This window comes from Oncorhynchus keta, chromosome 23 (genome assembly GCF_023373465.1).
Source record: "Oncorhynchus keta strain PuntledgeMale-10-30-2019 chromosome 23, Oket_V2, whole genome shotgun sequence".
Classification (NCBI taxonomy): Eukaryota; Metazoa; Chordata; class Actinopteri; order Salmoniformes; family Salmonidae; genus Oncorhynchus; species Oncorhynchus keta.
In genome coordinates, this window is record NC_068443.1 from 3,243,516 (window position 1) to 3,263,677 (window position 20,162).

Below are 20,162 nucleotides of genomic sequence, written 5' to 3' on the forward strand. Positions count from 1 at the left end.
CCAGGCAGCGAAGAACAGCCCAGATGGGATCCCCTTCATCATCAGGAAGTGTACCTCTGAGATAGAGAACAGAGCGCTCAACCTCAAGGTAAAACCCATACTGTTATAAAGCCAAGGTATACTGTGTAACCATAACAACTGACATGTGTGTATATATACAGTCACCACTATAATTATTGGCACCCTTGATAAAGATACTGAGCTATATTCTACGCTCAAAAAACATTAAATTATTCTATGGTAACACAATCGCTTAGAGAAAGAGATGGGGTTGGAAATGATTGGATCCCCTGTTTTCAATACACCAGTATCCTCCCCTTGCGAGGAGAACGACACGGAGCATTTAAAATAAAAAAAACACATTGGGAGGGATTTTAGACCGTTCCCCAGAATCTTTCCAGATCCTTGATATCCTTCATCTGTTCTTATTGACTGGCCTCTTCAATTCAAACCACAGGTTTTTAATGAGGTTCAAGTCCAGAGACTGAGATGCCATTGTAAAATGTTGATTTTTGTGGTCAATTAACCGTTTCTTTGTGCGTGTTGACGTGTGCTTGGGGTCTTGCTGGAAGAGTCACTTGTGGCCAAGTTTCAGCCTCCTGGCAGAGGCGACCAGGTTTTGGGCAAAAATAATTATCCTGGTACTTGGTAAAGTTCATGATGACGTTGACTTTAAGAAGAGCCCCAGATCCAAAATAGTAAAACAAAATATCTGAGTAAATGTATAAAATATTAAGATTTATTTTTTTGGAGCATACAATATAGCTAAGTATTGGTATTACTTATTTTATACTTAAGCAATAAGAGAACCTCAGGGATTATCGTGTGACGAAAAGAATACATTCGTTTTATTTCATCTTTCCACCAGTCAATTTAGTCCAGGCAGTTGTTAATTCTGAAGTTGCTAACCAAACGGGCTGGTTGTTAATTATTTTAGGATGCTTTGAGTCATTCTAGTCACAGAGTCATTCTATTCGTTTCATGTTGCCATGCCAAACAGATCGTTAGCATGTAGCTAGCTAGCTAGCAGACGTTCAATGATTACAAAAGACAAGAACTTCAATGAATAACTAATTAATGAATCATTTATAAATAGGCAACAAGAACTTCATCTAACCAGCTGATTTGTGAAGTCAATAATATATTAATGAAGGATCGCTAGGCCATCTTTACTTCTCCTCTGCTAGCTAGCCAACTAAAGCTAACACACAATCACATCAAGCAGCAGAAATGACAACAAACTATGTGCGTTTTGGTTTATTTTACCTTTTCTATTGGAGATTTATTTTGATATATCCATTACAATGATGCTGATAAATGAATTCGCCTGGCTCATAGAAGCTGTCACTCTTGTCACGTTTATATGCATGGCACGGTGGCCCAAAAACCTGCAACGTGTTGCACAGGTCAGATAGGCACACAGTGAGGCTTATATTAACCCCCATTGTACCAAAATAAATGCTAGGCTAGTAGTATGGGGAAATATTGTGTTGACACTCTTTTTTCCAGGAGAGATTACGTTTATAAATTGACTGGCTGGGCTGTGGGACAGTGGATTCCAATGGAACTGTTAACAGGCATTACTCATGGAATGTGGGTGATTGTGGTGCTATAACTGTAAAAAGAGATTTAACTTGTTCAGATACACTCTCATTTAAATGATTTGCCATTCTCATAGTTTCTAATGTGCAATACATTAGTGCAATAACTGAAGCTAATGAGCTTTGATGTTAGTGATCTGGTGTATTGTGTGTGTGTTTGTCCAGGGAATCTACCGTGTGAACGGGGCTAAGTCTCGTGTGGAGAAGCTGTGTCAGGCGTTTGAGAACGGCAAAGACCTGGTAGAGCTCTCTGACCTCTCACCCCACGACATCGCCAACGTGCTCAAACTCTACTTGAGACAGGTGGGACACTGTCCATTTTCTGTTTTTTTTTCTCAACTAAAATGGTGATAAAGAGCATCCTTGTTTTACACCACTAGATCATTCTTATGTAATAATGTACAACACATTTCCCAAAGATCTTGATTGATTAATATCTTCTGTAGTTACCAGAGCCGTTGATCCTGTACCGCTACTATAATGACTTCATCGGATTGGCCAAGGAGAGCCAGAGGGTGATCATCGAAGAGAAGGCTGTAGCCAGGGCCCTCCAGGAACAGGGGAGGCCAGGGGGTGAACAACCCCGACCAGGAGGCACCCAGCCTGGGGTAGAGGGAGAGCAGCCTCCCCTGACGACCAGCCAACCTGGAGGAGGAGAGCTGCCCAAACAGCCCAGTATCAAACTCAACAGAGTCATCTTTAAGATTAGAGACCTGTTACGACAGCTTCCTCCTGCACACTACAGGACCCTCCGCTTCCTCACGGCACACCTACATAGGTAAAGAGATGGGTGGAAGCACATGCAGGCACACCCCCCCTCATACACACCCCACCTCACACACCCCACCTCACACCACCCCCTCACACTCACCCCCACCCCAAACACCCCCCAAACACCCCCACACCCCACACCTCATCTCCCTCTCCACCCCCCTCTTCCTCAGCCCCTCCCCTCACCTCCCTCTCCATCTCACACACCCCAACCCCTCATCTCCCTCTCCACACCCCCTCTTCCTCACCCCCTCCCCCCCACCCCACCCCATGATTTATGTTATTTATCTCTTAGGGTGACGGAGCAGGCAGAGGAGAACAAGATGACAGCCAGTAATCTGGGCATAATCTTTGGCCCTACGCTGGTCAAACCCCGACAGACTGACGCAGAGGTCTCCCTGTCTTCTCTGGTCGACTACCCCTACCAGGTGAGTTCCTGTTAATTCTAACCCAACCAGGTGAGTTCCTGTTAATTCTAACCCAACCAGGTGAGTTCCTGTTAATTCCAACCCAACCAGGTGAGTTCCTGTTAATTCTAACCATACCAGGTGAGTTCTAGTTAACCCTAACCCTACCAGGTATGTACCTGTAGACTACCCCTAACTCTACCAGGTATGTACCTGTAGACTACCCCTAACTCTACCAGGTATGTACCTGTAGACTACCCCTAACCCTACCAGGTATATGTACCTGTAGACTACCCCTAACTCTACCAGGTATATGTACCTGTAGACTACCCCTAACTCTACCAGGTATATGTACCTGTATACTAACCCTAATCCTTCCAGGTATATGTACCTGTATACTAACCCTACCAGGTATGTACCTGTATACTAACCCTACCAGGTATATGTACCTGTATACTAACCCTACCAGGTATGTACCTGTAGACTACCCCTAACTCTACCAGGTATATATACCTGTAGACTACCCCTAACCCTACCAGGTATATGTACCTGTAGACTACCCCTAACTCTACCAGGTATATGTACCTGTAGACTACCCCTAACTCTACCAGGTATATGTACCTGTATACTAACCCTAATCCTTCCAGGTATATGTACCTGTATACTAACCCTACCAGGTATGTACCTGTATACTAACCCTACCAGGTATATGTACCTGTATACTAACCCTACCAGGTATGTACCTGTAGACTACCCCTAACTCTACCAGGTATATATACCTGTAGACTACCCCTAACCCTACCAGGTATATGTACCTGTAGACTACCCCTAACTCTACCAGGTATATGTACCTGTATACTAACCCTACCAGGTATGTACCTGTATACTAACCCTAATCCTTCCAGGTATATGTACCTGTATACTAACCCTACCAGGTATACATTCCTGTAGACTACCCCCTTGTTATTTTATAACAGTGTTGCCTGTGAAAGTACTTGAAAACATCTAAATGATAAATGTTTGTTTTGTCCCCTTTATTGACTGTTGTCACTCCCAGGCTCTGATGGTGGAGCTGCTGGTACGTCACTTCCAGGTGATCTTTGACTTGTCCAGCCCCTCTTCCTACCCCCCCACCACCACCTCCACAGTGGGCCAGACCTCCCCCGACTCACCCCTCAGGAGAAGGAGCAGAGACTCAGCCCCTCCTCCTACCCCCCCACCACCACCTCCACGGTGGGCCAGTCCTCCCCCCGACTCACCCCTCAGGAGAAGGAGCAGAGACTCAGCCGCCACTCCACCTCCCTGCTCGACATGAAGGAGGTGAGGAGGTCCAAGTGTCTTTTAATGATTCAACCGGTTATGCAAAGGGAGGAGGTGAACTCTGAAGTCTCAGGAGCAGTTGGGGGGAGGGATCAGGGTTCATTAGGATCAGAACTTTTTATTATACCAATCAAAGCATAGGTGGCAGTTGTATGAGGTTGTATGAGGTTGTATGAGGTTGTATGAGGTTGTATGAGGTTGTATGAGGTTGTAAGAGGTTGTAAGAGGTTGTAAGAGGTTGTAAGAGGTTGTAAGAGGTTGTAAGAGGTTGTAAGAGGTTGTAAGAGGTTGTAAGAGGTTGTAAGAGGTTGTAAGAGGTTGTAAGAGGTTGTATGAGGTTGTATGAGGTTGTATGAGGTTGTATGAGGTTGTATGAGGTTGTATGAGGTTGTATGAGGGTGTATGAGGGTGTATGAGGGTGTATGAGGGTGTATGAGGTTGTATGAGGTTGTATGAGGTTGTATGAGGTTGTACGAGGGTGTACGAGGGTGTACGAGGGTGTACGAGGTTGTACGATGGTGTACGAGGTTGTACGATGGTGTACGAGGTTGTACGATGGTGTACGATGGTGTAGTTGTACGAGGTTGTACGAGGGTGTACGAGGTTGTACGATGGTGTACGAGGTTGTACGAGGGTGTACGAGGGTGTACGAGGGTGTACGAGGTTGTACGATGGTGTATGAGGTTGTATGAGGTTGTATGAGGGTGTATGAGGTTGTATGAGGTTGTATGAGGGTGTATGATGGTGTATGAGGTTGTATGAGGTTGTATGAGGTTGTATGAGGTTGTATGATGGTGTATGAGGTTGTATGATGGTGTATGAGGTTGTATGATGGTGTATGAGGTTGTATGATGGTGTATGAGGTTGTATGAGGTTGTATGAGGTTGTATGAGGTTGTATGAGGTTGTAAGAGGTTGTATGAGGTTGTAAGAGGTTGTATGAGGTTGTATGAGGTTGTATGAGGTTGTATGAGGTTGTATGAGGGTGTATGAGGGTGTATGAGGTTGTATGAGGTTGTATGAGGTTGTATGAGGTTGTATGAGGTTGTATGAGGTTGTATGAGGTTGTATGAGGTTGTATGAGGTTGTATGATGGTGTATGATGGTGTATGAGGTTGTATGAGGTTGTATGAGGGTGTATGATGGTGTATGATGGTGTATGAGGTTGTATGTAAAGATTGGCCACCTTGGTTAGAATCAATTGACCGTTTATCTTTGTGGTCGTTCTGTGATGGTCCTCACCGTCTCCAAGCAGAGTGCCAAAGTCGACAAGAGGCACTCGTCAGTCATCCAGTCCTCTCAAACCCTGGATGATGTGAGAGAGGTGAAGACAGACAGGACAGGACCAGACAGGAGAGAGTTAACAGCCGGCTCCTCCTCCTCTGCTGCTGGCTCCTCCTCCTCTGCTGCTGGCTCCTCCTCCTCCTCTGCTGCTGGCTCCTCCTCCTCCTCTGCTGCTGGCTCTGCCTCGGTTAGTTGGTTTGTTTCTGAGTGAGAGAGTGAAATAGTGAGAGAGTGATTAATTTAGTTATGAAATGTATTTCAACAAGGACAATGCACATAAATGTACTTTTCAGGTTCAACATCAATGCTAAAGTGTCAGAGTTAGGAGTTAGCAACACAACACATTTTCTTTTGTCCCGTAGGTTCAGAGATCTACCCTGGTGTTTGGCCGTCCCAGCCTCAACCTCTCCTCCTCTGCTACGGCCCCGAAGGTCCAGCTCCGGCCCCAGCGTGCTAGAATCCTGTCTCGACCAATCAGCATGCCCCTGGAACGCTTGCCCCTCCCCACCCCCTCACAGGTCACCACCCATCACTTTAACTGCTGTTGTATTCATTGTACATTGTTGTAATTGTCTTGTGATTGTTTTTTTAATGTTGTGTACTATTGTTGTTTTTTAAAACTATGGCTGTAAGGATGATGAACCTTCATGGGGATTAAATATAGTACACTCATCTCATCTCTCAGGTGCTCGACAGAAACAGCCGTAACAACAACGCTGCCATCACGATGGATCCCACCGCTAACACCGTCGTGGAGTCAGCCGAGCCGGAGAAGCCTCGGATTGGTGGGGGGTCAAGGGTCAGTACCTATTACATCGACACCCAGCAGGCCGTGCAGCGGAGGCCCTGGGACAGGAAGTACAAACACTACGACGTCACGCCACGCACCGCCATGATCATGGCTAACTTACCGCCGGCCGGTACTAACCCTGGCCCAAAACCGGGGAAACAGCCAACGATGCCGACACAACTGCCCGTGTCTGGGCCAACCAGCTCTGCTCTCCCATCCAGTAGTTTCAGCACTATATTCCCCTACAACCCATACACAGTGTCGCTGAAGGCTGGCCAGGCGTCCACAAGAGACAGAGAGGAGACTAAGGACAGGTCTGCTGCTGGAGGTGGTGGGGAGACCAGAACATCTACCAACTCCCCCATAAAGTTCAGACAACCAAGGATTCTGCAGCCTCCACCCGGAACCTTCTATAAGCCTTCTGGTTATTCAGGCGCCAGAGGCTGGCCATCATTAAGTACCTCTGGGACCACTAGCCTCACCAAAATGTCCCCAACTTGTCCTACTGTTAAAGCCTCTTCCCAGACTTCTCCTACTGTTAAAACCTCTTCCCAGACTTTTCCTACTGTTAAAACCTCTTCCCAGACTTCTCCTACTGTTAAAACCTCTTCCCAGACTTCTCCTACTGTTAAAACCTTCTCACCAACCTCCCCTACTGTTAAAACCTTCTCACCAACCTCCTCTACTGTTAAAACCTTCCCAACCTCCCCTACTGTTAAAACCTTCCCAACCTCCCCTACTGTTAAAACCTTCTCACCAACCTCCCCTACTGTTAAAACCTTCTCACCAACCTCCCCTACTGTTAAAACCTTCCCAACCCCCCCTACTGTCACTGCTCCTCTCCCCCTCTCTTCCTCCCAATCATCCAGCATGACCTTCTCCTCTTCTCCTATGGTTACCACCACCACCCCATCCCCTACTGCCACATACACCCTTCAAACCTCACACCTCCCCACACATACCCTACAGGACTCTGTGGACAGCTCTGTTAGTGTTGACCCCGAGGTCACGACCTCCGCCGACCTTTCCCCCCGCCAGTCCCCTCCCCCCAGCAGCCCAGAGGACCCCAGCCCGCCCGAGGTCGTCCCGCTGCAACAAAGACTGAGACCCCGGCCCAGACCCGGCGCTCGCCTGCAGGAGTTAGAACACAGAGAGGCCCATTTTGTCTGAACCGTAAAAGTAGACTTCAGTAGTCTGATATCATCACACACAGACAGGGCCACACCATTGGCCAAGACTACTGGTATGTCTTTAAGAACAGGGAGGGCAACACCTGGCAAGAACCAATGGTGCAACTGTTGGGAGATACAGTGCCCTTTGCGAAAGTATTCGGCCCCCTTGAACTTTGCGACCTTTTGCCACATTTCAGGTTTTCAAACATAAAGATATAAAACTGTATTTTTTTGTGAAGAATCAACAACAAGTGGGACACAATCATGAAGTGGAACGACATTTATTGGATATTTCAAACTTTTTTAACAAATCAAAAAACTGAAAAATTGGGCGTGCAAAATGGGCCGAATACTTTCGCAAGGCACTGTATTTGGGAGAACGTTGATGTCTGTAAGCAGGAAGTTGTCCCCACTGTGTATGATGATGTCATATTGCTGTCTACCTTTGAAGCCAGATATATTTTGTCTGTGTGTGTGTACAGTGTGTGTGTGTGTGTGTGTGTACAGTGTACAGTGTACAGTGTACAGTGTGTGTGTGTGTACAGTGTGTGTGTGTACAGTGTGCAGTGTGTCTGCGTACAGTGTGTGCAGTGTGTCTGCGTACAGTGTGTGCAGTGTGCGTGTGTACAGTGTGTGTGTGTGTACAGTGTGTGTGTGTGTAAATATGTTGTGACGGTGTGTCTCTCTACCATATTATATATTGGGGGGAACAGGACTATTATATTGACGCCAAGACAAGATGTGTGAAAGGAACCCACTGAACGTGTTACATTACACGTGTTTCATATATTCTATGTTTACAGTCCTTACAAACAGAAGCATGATCTGTGTGAACAGTCGCTCCCTAGACATGATCTCTGAACAGTCGCTCCCTAGACATGATCTGTGTAAACAGTCGCTCCCTAGACATGATCTGTGAACAGTCGCTCCCTAGACATGATCTGTGTAAACAGTCGCTCCCTAGACATGATCTCTGAACAGTCGCTCCCTGGACATGATCTGTAAACAGTCGCTCCCTAGACATGATCTGTGAACAGTCGCTCCCTAGACATGATCTGTGTGAACAGTCGCTCCCTAGACATGATCTGTAAACAGTCGCTCCCTAGACATGATCTGTAAACAGTCGCTCCCTAGACATGATCTGTGAACAGTCGCTCCCTAGACATGATCTGTAAACAGTCGCTCCCTAGACATGATCTGTGAACAGTCGCTCCCTAGACATGATCTGTGAACAGTCGCTCCCTAGACATGATCTGTGAACAGTCGCTCCCTAGACATGATCTGTGAACAGTCGCTCCCTAGACATGATCTCTGAACAGTCGCTCCCTAGACATGATCTGTGAACAGTCGCTCCCTAGACATGATCTGTGAACAGTCGCTCCCTAGACATGATCTCTGAACAGTCGCTCCCTAGACATGATCTGTGAACAGTCGCTCCCTAGACATGATCTGTGAACAGTCGCTCCCTAGACATGATCTGTGTAAACAGTCGCTCCCTAGACATGATCTGTGTAAACAGTCGCTCCCTAGACATGATCTGTGAACAGTCGCTCCCTAGACATGATCTGTGAACAGTCGCTCCCTAGACATGATCTGTGAACAGTCGCTCCCTAGACATGATCTGTGAACAGTCGCTCCCTAGACATGATCTGTGAACAGTCGCTCCCTAGACATGATCTGTGAACAGTCGCTCCCTAGACATGATCTCTGAACAGTCGCTCCCTAGACATGATCTCTGAACAGTCGCTCCCTAGACATGATCTGTAAACAGTCGCTCCCTAGACATGATCTCTGAACAGTCGCTCCCTAGACATGATCTGTGAACAGTCGCTCCCTAGACATGATCTGTGAACAGTCGCTCCCTAGACATGATCTGTGAACAGTCGCTCCCTAGACATGATCTGTGTGAACAGTCGCTCCCTAGACATGATCTGTGAACAGTCGCTCCCTAGACATGATCTCTGAACAGTCGCTCCCTAGACATGATCTGTGAACAGTCGCTCCCTAGACATGATCTGTGAACAGTCGCTCCCTAGACATGATCTGTGAACAGTCGCTCCCTAGACATGATCTGTGAACAGTCGCTCCCTAGACATGATCTGTGAACAGTCGCTCCCTAGACATGATCTGTGAACAGTCGCTCCCTAGACATGATCTGTGAACAGTCGCTCCCTAGACATGATCTCTGAACAGTCGCTCCCTAGACATGATCTGTGAACAGTCGCTCCCTAGACATGATCTGTGTGAACAGTCGCTCCCTAGACATGATCTGTGTGAACAGTCGCTCCCTAGACATGATCTGTGAACAGTCGCTCCCTAGACATGTTCTGTGAACAGTCGCTCCCTAGACATGATCTCTGAACAGTCGCTCCCTAGACATGATCTCTGAACAGTCGCTCCCTAGACATGATCTGTGAACAGTCGCTCCCTAGACATGATCTGTGAACAGTCGCTCCCTAGACATGATCTGTGAACAGTCGCTCCCTAGACATGTTCTGTGAACAGTCGCTCCCTAGACATGATCTCTGAACAGTCGCTCCCTAGACATGATCTGTGAACAGTCGCTCCCTAGACATGATCTGTGAACAGTCGCTCCCTAGACATTTGGAACAAGCATTTAGGCTGTTATTCAATCTATTGCAGATACAGGATTTCCAGATAACAGAGGACAAACTTTTATATCAAAGGTTAATTTTCACGTGTAGCTGTCCATTTCTGTGTGCGAGTGTCAACTCAATAAAATACACTTCTCAAACCGCTATCCAGAAACCCACTATCTGCAATTAATTGAATCCTGTATAAGTTACTGTGTGATGTCCTGGTCAATACTACCTGTTACATCTGATGTCCTGGTCAATACTGCCTGTTACATCTGATGTCCTGGTCAATACTACCTGTTACATCTGATGTCCTGGTCAATACTACCATCTGATGTCCTGGTCAATACTACCATCTGATGTCCTGGTCAATACTACCATCTGATGTCCTGGTCAATACTACCTGTTACATCTCATGTCCTGGTCAATACTACCTGTTACATCTGATGTCCTGGTCAATACTGCCTGTTACATCTGATGTCCTGGTCAATACTACCTGTTGCATCTCATGTCCTGGTCAATCTGTTACATCTGGTCAATACTACCTGTTACATCTCATGTCCTGGTCAATACTGCCTGTTACATCTGATGTCCTGGTCAATACTACCTGTTACATCTCATGTCCTGGTCAATACTACCTGTTACATCTCATGTCCTGGTCAATACTACCTGTTACATCTGATGTCCTGGTCAATACTACCTGTTACATCTCATGTCCTGGTCAATACTACCTGTTACATCTCATGTCCTGGTCAATACTACCTGTTACATCTGATGTCCTGGTCAATACTACCTGTTACATCTCATGTCCTGGTCAATACTACCTGTTACATCTCATGTCCTGGTCAATACTACCATCTGATGTCCTGGTCAATACTACCATCTGATGTCCTGGTCAATACTGCCTGTTACATCTGATGTCCTGGTCAATACTACCTGTTACATCTGATGTCCTGGTCAATACTGCCTGTTACATCTGATGTCCTGGTCAATACTGCCTGTTACATCTGATGTCCTGGTCAATACTGCCTGTTACATCTGATGTCCTGGTCAATACTACCTGTTACATCTGATGTCCTGGTCAATACTACCTGTTACATCTCATGTCCTGGTCAATACTACCTGTTACATCTCATGTCCTGGTCAATACTACCTGTTACATCTCATGTCCTGGTCAATACTACCTGTTACATCTGATGTCCTGGTCAATACTACCATCTGATGTCCTGGTCAATACTACCTGTTACATCTGATGTCCTGGTCAATACTACCTGTTACATCTGATGTCCTGGTCAATACTACCTGTTACATCTCATGTCCTGGTCAATACTACCTGTTACATCTCATGTCCTGGTCAATACTACCTGTTACATCTGATGTCCTGGTCAATACTACCTGTTACATCTGATGTCCTGGTCAATACTACCTGTTACATCTGATGTCCTGGTCAATACTACCTGTTACATCTGATGTCCTGGTCAATACTACCATCTGATGTCCTGGTCAATAATACCTGTTACATCTGATGTCCTGGTCAATACTACCTGTTACATCTGATGTCCTGGTCAATACTACCTGTTACATCTCATGTCCTGGTCAATACTACCTGTTACATCTGATGTCCTGGTCAATACTGCCTGTTACATCTGATGTCCTGGTCAATACTACCATCTGATGTCCTGGTCAATACTACCTGTTACATCTCATGTCCTGGTCAATACTACCTGTTACATCTCATGTCCTGGTCAATACTACCTGTTACATCTGATGTCCTGGTCAATACTACCTGTTACATCTGATGTCCTGGTCAATACTACCTGTTACATCTCATGTCCTGGTCAATACTACCTGTTACATCTGATGTCCTGGTCAATACTACCTGTTACATCTGATGTCCTGGTCAATACTACCTGTTACATCTGATGTCCTGGTCAATACTACCTGTTACATCTGATGTCCTGGTCAATACTGCCTGTTACATCTGATGTCCTGGTCAATACTACCATCTGATGTCCTGGTCAATACTACCTGTTACATCTGATGTCCTGGTCAATACTACCTGTTACATCTGATGTCCTGGTCAATACTACCTGTTACATCTGATGTCCTGGTCAATACTACCTGTTACATCTGATGTCCTGGTCAATACTACCTGTTACATCTGATGTCCTGGTCAATACTACCATCTGATGTCCTGGTCAATACTACCTGTTACATCTGATGTCCTGGTCAATACTACCTGTTACATCTCATGTCCTGGTCAATACTACCTGTTACATCTCATGTCCTGGTCAATACTACCTGTTACATCTGATGTCCTGGTCAATACTACCTGTTACATCTCATGTCCTGGTCAATACTGCCTGTTACATCTGATGTCCTGGTCAATACTACCTGTTACATCTCATGTCCTGGTCAATACTACCTGTTACATCTGATGTCCTGGTCAATACTACCTGTTACATCTCATGTCCTGGTCAATACTGCCTGTTACATCTCATGTCCTGGTCAATACTGCCTGTTACATCTCATGTCCTGGTCAATACTACCATCTGATGTCCTGGTCAATACTGAACTGTTACATCTGATGTCCTGGTCAATACTACCATCTGATGTCCTGGTCAATACTACCTGTTACATCTGATGTCCTGGTCAATACTACCTGTTACATCTCATGTCCTGGTCAATACTACCTAATATATAATAATAATATATGCCATTTAGCTGACGCTTTTATCCAAAGCGACTTACAGTCATGTGTGCATACATTCTACGTATGGGTGGTCCCTGGAATCAACCCACTACCCTGGCGTTACAAGCGCCATGCTCTACCAACTGAGCCACAGAAGGACTACCTGTTACATCTCATGTCCTGGTCAACACTGCCTGTTTTTGTTACAAATAGATTCTATCTGCCATCACTGCCATGTCATCAATAGATTCTATCTGCCATTACTGCCATGTCATCAATAGATTCTATCTGTCATCAATAGATTCTACCTGCCATTAATGCCATGTCATCAATAGATTCTACCTGCCATTAATAGATTCTATCTGTCATCAATAGATTCTACCTGCCATCAATAGATTCTATCTGCCATTACTGCCATGTCATCAATAGATTCTATCTGCCATTACTGCCATGTCATCAATAGATTCTACCTGCCATTACTGCCATGTCATCAATAGATTCTACCTGCCATTACTGCCATGTCATCAATAGATTCTATCTGCCATTACTGCCATGTCATCAATAGATTCTATCTGCCATTAATGCCATGTCATCAATAGATTCTACCTGCCATTACTGCCATGTCATCAATAGATTCTACCTGCCATTACTGCCATGTCATCAATAGATTCTACCTGCCATTACTGCCATGTCATCAATAGATTCTACCTGCCATTAATGCCATGTCATCAATAGATTCTACCTGCCATTACTGCCATGTCATCAATAGATTCTACCTGCCATTAATGCCATGTCATCAATAGATTCTACCTGCCATGTCCTGGTCAATACTACCTGTTACTGCCATGTCATCAATAGATTCTACCTGACATTAATGCCATGTCATCAATAGATTCTACCTGCCATTACGCCATGTCATCAATAGATTCTGTTGCCATTAATGCCATGTCATCAATAGATTCTACCTGCCATTACTGCCATGTCATCAATAGATTCTACCTGCCATTAATGCCATGTCATCAATAGATTCTACCTGCCATTACTGCCATGTCATCAATAGATTCTACCTGCCATTAATGCCATGTCATCAATAGATTCTACCTGCCATTACTGCCATGTCATCAATAGATTCTATCTGCCATTACTGCCATGTCATCAATAGATTCTACCTGCCATTAATGCCATGTCATCAATAGATTCTACCTGCCATTACTGCCATGTCATCAATAGATTCTACCTGCCATTACTGCCATGTCATCAATAGATTCTACCTGCCATCACTGCCATGTCATCAATAGATTCTACCTGCCATTACTGCCATGTCATCAATAGATTCTACCTGCCATTAATGCCATGTCATCAATAGATTCTACCTGCCATTACTGCCATGTCATCAATAGATTCTACCTGCCATTAATGCCATGTCATCAATAGATTATTCCTGCCATTACTGCCATGTCATCAATAGATTATACCTGCCATTAATGCCATGTCATCAATAGATTATTCCTGCCATTAATGCCATGTCATCAATAGATTCTACCTGCCATCAATAGATTCTACCTGCCATCAATAGATTCTATCTGCCATCAATAGATTCTATCTGCCATCAATAGATTCTATCTGCCATGTCATCAATAGATTCTACCTGCCATCAATAGATTCTACCTGCCATCAATAGATTCTACCTGCCATGTCATCAATAGATTATATCTGCCATCAATAGATTATATCTGCCATCAATAGATTCTATCTGCCATCAATAGATTCTACCTGCCATCAATAGATTATATCTGTCATCAATAGATTATATCTGTCATCAATAGATTCTATCTGCCATCAATAGATTCTACCTGCCATGTCATCAATAGATTCTACCTGCCATCAATAGATTCTACCTGCCATGTCATCAATAGATTCTATCTGCCATCAATAGATTCTACCTGCCATGTCATCAATAGATTCTACCTGCCATCAATAGATTCTACCTGCCATGTCATCAATAGATTCTACCTGCCATCAATAGATTCTACCTGCCATGTCATCAATAGATTCTATCTGCCATCAATAGATTCTACCTGCCATGTCATCAATAGATTATATCTGCCATCAATAGATTCTATCTGCCATCAATAGATTCTACCTGCCATCAATAGATTCTACCTGCCATCAATAGATTCTATCTGCCATCAATAGATTCTACCTGCCATGTCATCAATAGATTATATCTGCCATCAATAGATTCTACCTGCCATGTCATCAATAGATTCTATCTGCCATCACTGCCATGTCATCAATAGATTCTACCTGCCATCAATAGATTCTACCTGCCATCAATAGATTCTACCTGCCATCAATAGATTCTACCTGCCATCAATAGATTCTATCTGCCATCAATAGATTCTACCTGCCATGTCATCAATAGATTCTATCTGCCATCAATAGATTCTACCTGCCATGTCATCAATAGATTCTATCTGCCATCAATAGATTCTATCTGCCATCACTGCCATGTCATCAATAGATTCTACCTGCCATCAATAGATTATATCTGCCATCAATAGATTCTATATGCCAATACTGCCATGTCAGCAATAGATTCTATCTGCCATCAATAGATTATATCTGCCATCAATAGATTATATCTGCCATCAATAGATTATATCTGCCATCAATAGATTCTATCTGCCATCAATAGATTCTATCTGCCATCAATAGATTCTACCTGCCATGTCATCAATAGATTATATCTGCCATCAATAGATTCTACCTGCCATGTCATCAATAGATTCTATCTGCCATCACTGCCATGTCATCAATAGATTCTACCTGCCATCAATAGATTCTACCTGCCATCAATAGATTCTACCTGCCATCAATAGATTCTACCTGCCATCAATAGATTCTATCTGCCATCAATAGATTCTACCTGCCATGTCATCAATAGATTCTATCTGCCATCAATAGATTCTACCTGCCATGTCATCAATAGATTCTATCTGCCATCAATAGATTCTATCTGCCATCACTGCCATGTCATCAATAGATTCTACCTGCCATCAATAGATTATATCTGTCATCAATAGATTCTATCTGCCATTACTACCATGTCATCAATAGATTCTATCTGCCATCAATAGATTCTATCTGCCAATTCTATCTGCCATCAATAGATTCTACCTGCCATCAATAGATTCTACCTGCCATCAATAGATTCTATCTGCCATTACTACCATGTCATCAATAGATTCTATCTGCCATCAATAGATTCTATCTGCCAATACTGCCATGTCATCATAAATTGGAACATTTTTGGGAGTTCCAAAATTGAGCTGGAATGAACCTTCAAATATATCATAGCATCAAGTCCTTGTCGTAATGTCACAGAGAAGCATTTAATTTGTTTTGTTGGGAGTTAAATACCTGTATTATATGTTCGTTTTTACTTGTACATTTACACAGTACATGAAATGTTCTACTTTGTTCCTGTATTGTATGTCATGTGATTTGATTCTAGCTACATTAATTAAGCACTTACTTAATTCAGGTCCAATGTTTTTATGTTTTCCAAATGTTTAAACATGTATGTCATCCCAATACATTCCACAGAGAAGAGATGGAAGCATTTTATAAAGTGAGACCAAAAAAAAAGTTTCAACATTTAAAAAAAATATATAACAATAATAATTCACCCATATTCCTGTTCGGATTATAATAATCTAAATCGTATGTATCTATATCTGTTTATTATTATATATGTGATGTATAAACTGCAAGGTTTTGTTTCAGTAAATTGTTTGTAACTACAAAAAAAGACCAAATGCAAAAAATGTCTTGCATTAAATTAAAGTATAGTTGACAGTTTGAGTGTTGACATTTATTTTGTTATTATGTCCAAATAACTAATGTTCAATACATGAATATATACAGTACCAATTATATATATATATATGATTGTAACCCTTTGCCATAGAGCTCGTTCCACCATACAGGTGATTATATTCTGCCTGTTAAGCCCTTATCACCCTCCTAAAGCCTAATTACTTATGTCACCTGCCCTTTCCAAAGTCTTACATGACTCAACAGAACCTCTGCTGTACGACTCAACAGAACCTCTCAGTCCAGTTTAGGGAGCTATATGACTCAACAGAACCTCTCAGTCCAGTTTAGGTAGCTGTACGACTCAACAGAACCTCTCAATTCAGTTTAGGGAGCTGTACGACTCAACAGAACCTCTCAGTCCAGTTTAGGGAGCTGTACGACTCAACAGAACCTCTCAATTCAGTTTAGGTAGCTGTACGACTCAACAGAACCTTTCAGTCCAGTACCTCTCAGTCCAGTTTAGGTAGCTTAACGACTCAACAGAACCTCTCAGTCCAGTTTAGGGAGCTATATGACTCAACAGAACCTCTCAGTCCAGTTTAGGGAGCTATATGACTCAACAGAACCTCTCAGTCCAGTTTAGGGAGCTGTACGACTCAACAGAACCTCTCAATTCAGTTTAGGTAGCTGTATGACTCAACAGAACCTCTCGATCCAGTTTAGGTAGCTGTACGACTCAACAGAACCTTTCAGTCCAGTACCTCTCAGTCCAGTTTAGGTAGCTGTACGACTCAACAGAACCTCTCAGTCCAGTTTAGGGAGCTATATGACTCAACAGAACCTCTCAGTCCAGTTTAGGGAGCTGTACGACTCAACAGAACCTCTCAGTCCAGTTTAGGGAGCTGTATGACTCAACAGAACCTCTCAGTCCAGTTTAGGTAGCTATATGACTCAACAGAACCTCTCAGTCCAGTTTAGGTAGCTGTACGACTCAACAGAACCTCTCAATTCAGTTTAGGTAGCTGTACGACTCAACAGAACCTCTCAGTCCAGTTTAGGTAGCTATATGACTCAACAGAACCTCTCAGTCCAGTTTAGGTAGCTGTACGACTCAACAGAACCTCTCAATTCAGTTTAGGTAGCTGTACGACTCAACAGAACCTTTCAGTCCAGTACCTCTCAGTCCAGTTTAGGTAGCTTAACGACTCAACAGAACCTCTCAGTCCAGTTTAGGGAGCTATATGACTCAACAGAACCTCTCAGTCCAGTTTAGGGAGCTATATGACTCAACAGAACCTCTCAGTCCAGTTTAGGTAGCTATATGACTCAACAGAACCTCTCAGTCCAGTTTAGGGAGCTGTATGACTCAACAGAACCTCTCAGTCCAGTTTAGGTAGCTATATGACTCAACAGAACCTCTCAGTCCAGTTTAGGTAGCTGTACGACTCAACAGAACCTCTCAATTCAGTTTAGGTAGCTGTACGACTCAACAGAACCTTTCAGTCCAGTACCTCTCAGTCCAGTTTAGGTAGCTTAACGACTCAACAGAACCTCTCAGTCCAGTTTAGGGAGCTATATGACTCAACAGAACCTCTCAGTCCAGTTTAGGGAGCTATATGACTCAACAGAACCTCTCAGTCCAGTTTAGGGAGCTGTACGACTCAACAGAACCTCTCAATTCAGTTTAGGTAGCTGTATGACTCAACAGAACCTCTCGATCCAGTTTAGGTAGCTGTACGACTCAACAGAACCTTTCAGTCCAGTACCTCTCAGTCCAGTTTAGGTAGCTGTACGACTCAACAGAACCTCTCAGTCCAGTTTAGGGAGCTATATGACTCAACAGAACCTCTCAGTCCAGTTTAGGGAGCTGTACGACTCAACAGAACCTCTCAGTCCAGTTTAGGGAGCTGTATGACTCAACAGAACCTCTCAGTCCAGTTTAGGTAGCTATATGACTCAACAGAACCTCTCAGTCCAGTTTAGGTAGCTGTACGACTCAACAGAACCTCTCAGTCCAGTTTAGGTAGCTGTACGACTCAACAGAACCTCTCAGTCCAGTTTAGGTAGCTATATATCTCAACAGAACCTCTCAGTCCAGTTTAGGTAGCTGTACGACTCAACAGAACCTCTCAGTCCAGTTTAGGTAGCTGTATGACTCAACAGAACCTCTCAGTCCAGTTTAGGTAGCTATACGACTCAACAGAACCTCTCAGTCCAGTTTAGGTAGCTATATGACTCAACAGAACCTCTCAATTCAGTTTAGGTAGCTATACGACTCAACAGAACCTCTCAGTCCAGTTTAGGTAGCTATATGACTCAACAGAACCTCTCAATTCAGTTTAGGTAGCTATACGACTCAACAGAACCTCTCGGTCCAGTTTAGGTAGCTGTACGACTCAACAGAACCTCTCAGTCCAGTTTAGGTAGCTGTACGACTCAACAGAACCTCTCAGTCCAGTTTAGGTAGCTGTACGACGCAACAGAACCTCTCAGTCCAGTTTAGGTAGCTGTACGACTCAACAGAACCTCTCAGTCCAGTTTAGGTAGCTGTATGACTCAACAGAACCCCTCAGTCCAGTTTAGGTAGCTGTATATCTCAACAGAACCTTTCAGTCCAGTACCTCTCAGTCCAGTTTAGGTAGCTGTACGACTCAACAGAACCTCTCAGTCCAGTTTAGGTAGCTGTACGACTCAACAGAACCTCTCAGTCCAGTTTAGATAGCTATATATCTCAACAGAACCTCTCAGTCCAGTTTAGGTAGCTGTACGACTCAACAGAACCTCTCAGTCCAGTTTAGGGAGATGTACGACTCAACAGAACCTCTCAGTCCAGTTTAGGTAGCTATATGACTCAACAGAACCTCTCAATTCAGTTTAGGTAGCTATACGACTCAACAGAACCTCTCAGTCCAGTTTAGGTAGCTATATGACTCAACAGAACCTCTCAATTCAGTTTAGGTAGCTATACGACTCAACAGAACCTCTCAGTCCAGTTTAGGTAGCTATATGACTCAACAGAACCTCTCAATTCAGTTTAGGTAGCTATACGACTCAACAGAACCTCTCAGTCCAGTTTAGGTAGCTGTACGACTCAACAGAACCTCTCAGTCCAGTTTAGGTAGCTGTACGACTCAACAGAACCTCTCAGTCCAGTTTAGGTAGCTATATGACTCAACACAACCTCTCAGTCCAGTTTAGGTAGCTGTATATCTCAACAGAACCACTCAGTTCGGGTAGCTATATGACTCAACAGAAACACTAAGTTCAGTTCAGGTAGCTATATAACTCAACAGAACCACTCGGTTTAGGTATCTATATGACTCAACACACACCTGATGGTAGTCCAAACCCCCAACACACCTTTACCTAACACCTAGGCCCCCAACACATCTTTACCTAACACCTAGGCCCCCAACACATCTTTACCTAACACCTAGGCCCCCAACACATCTTTACCTAACACCTAGGCTCCAACACATCTTTACCTAACACCTAGGCCCCCAACACATCTTTACCTAACACCTAGGCCCCCAACACATCTTTACCTAACACCTAGGCTCCAACACATCTTTACCTAACACCTAGGCTCCAACACATCTTTACCTAACACCTAGGCCCCAACACATCTTTACCTAACACCTAGGCCCCCAACACATCTTTACCTAACACCTAGGCCCCCAACACACCTTTACCTAACACCTAGGCCC

General features: G+C 44.0%; 1 protein-coding gene and 1 long non-coding RNA gene across 31 annotated transcripts in view; one reads left to right on the plus strand and one right to left on the minus strand.

Annotated features, from left to right (window-relative positions):
* Positions 1-10,103, plus strand: part of LOC118380138 (rho GTPase-activating protein 29-like) — a 99,325-nt gene extending 89,222 nt beyond the window's left edge. The window contains exons 19-27 of the mRNA XM_052477393.1: positions 1-88; positions 1,767-1,904; positions 2,048-2,379; positions 2,668-2,800; positions 3,837-3,886; positions 3,979-4,099; positions 5,354-5,569; positions 5,745-5,900; positions 6,068-10,103. The exon at positions 1-88 is cut by the window's left edge and continues 101 nt beyond it. Coding sequence (XP_052333353.1) covers positions 1-88; positions 1,767-1,904; positions 2,048-2,379; positions 2,668-2,800; positions 3,837-3,886; positions 3,979-4,099; positions 5,354-5,569; positions 5,745-5,900; positions 6,068-7,342 — 2,509 coding nt within the window. The 3' untranslated portion in view covers positions 7,343-10,103. The remainder of the gene's footprint in view (positions 89-1,766; positions 1,905-2,047; positions 2,380-2,667; positions 2,801-3,836; positions 3,887-3,978; positions 4,100-5,353; positions 5,570-5,744; positions 5,901-6,067) is intronic.
* A 146-nt stretch (positions 10,104-10,249) lies between these two features.
* On the minus strand, positions 10,250-14,100 carry LOC127910885 (uncharacterized). 30 transcript variants are annotated; one of them, XR_008076636.1, is made up of 13 exons: positions 13,871-14,100; positions 13,735-13,836; positions 13,599-13,700; positions 13,376-13,443; positions 13,308-13,341; positions 13,104-13,205; positions 12,797-12,941; positions 12,491-12,634; positions 11,213-12,459; positions 11,002-11,125; positions 10,673-10,765; positions 10,487-10,641; positions 10,250-10,344 (listed from the first exon to the last, which is right to left on the minus strand). It is a non-coding gene; the product is annotated as an uncharacterized LOC127910885 (long non-coding RNA). The 30 variants fall into 30 exon arrangements; XR_008076641.1 differs by having other exon boundaries at positions 13,104-13,171; positions 13,274-13,341; XR_008076631.1 differs by having other exon boundaries at positions 13,104-13,171; positions 13,240-13,341.
* Positions 14,101-20,162: the final 6,062 nt, after the last annotated feature.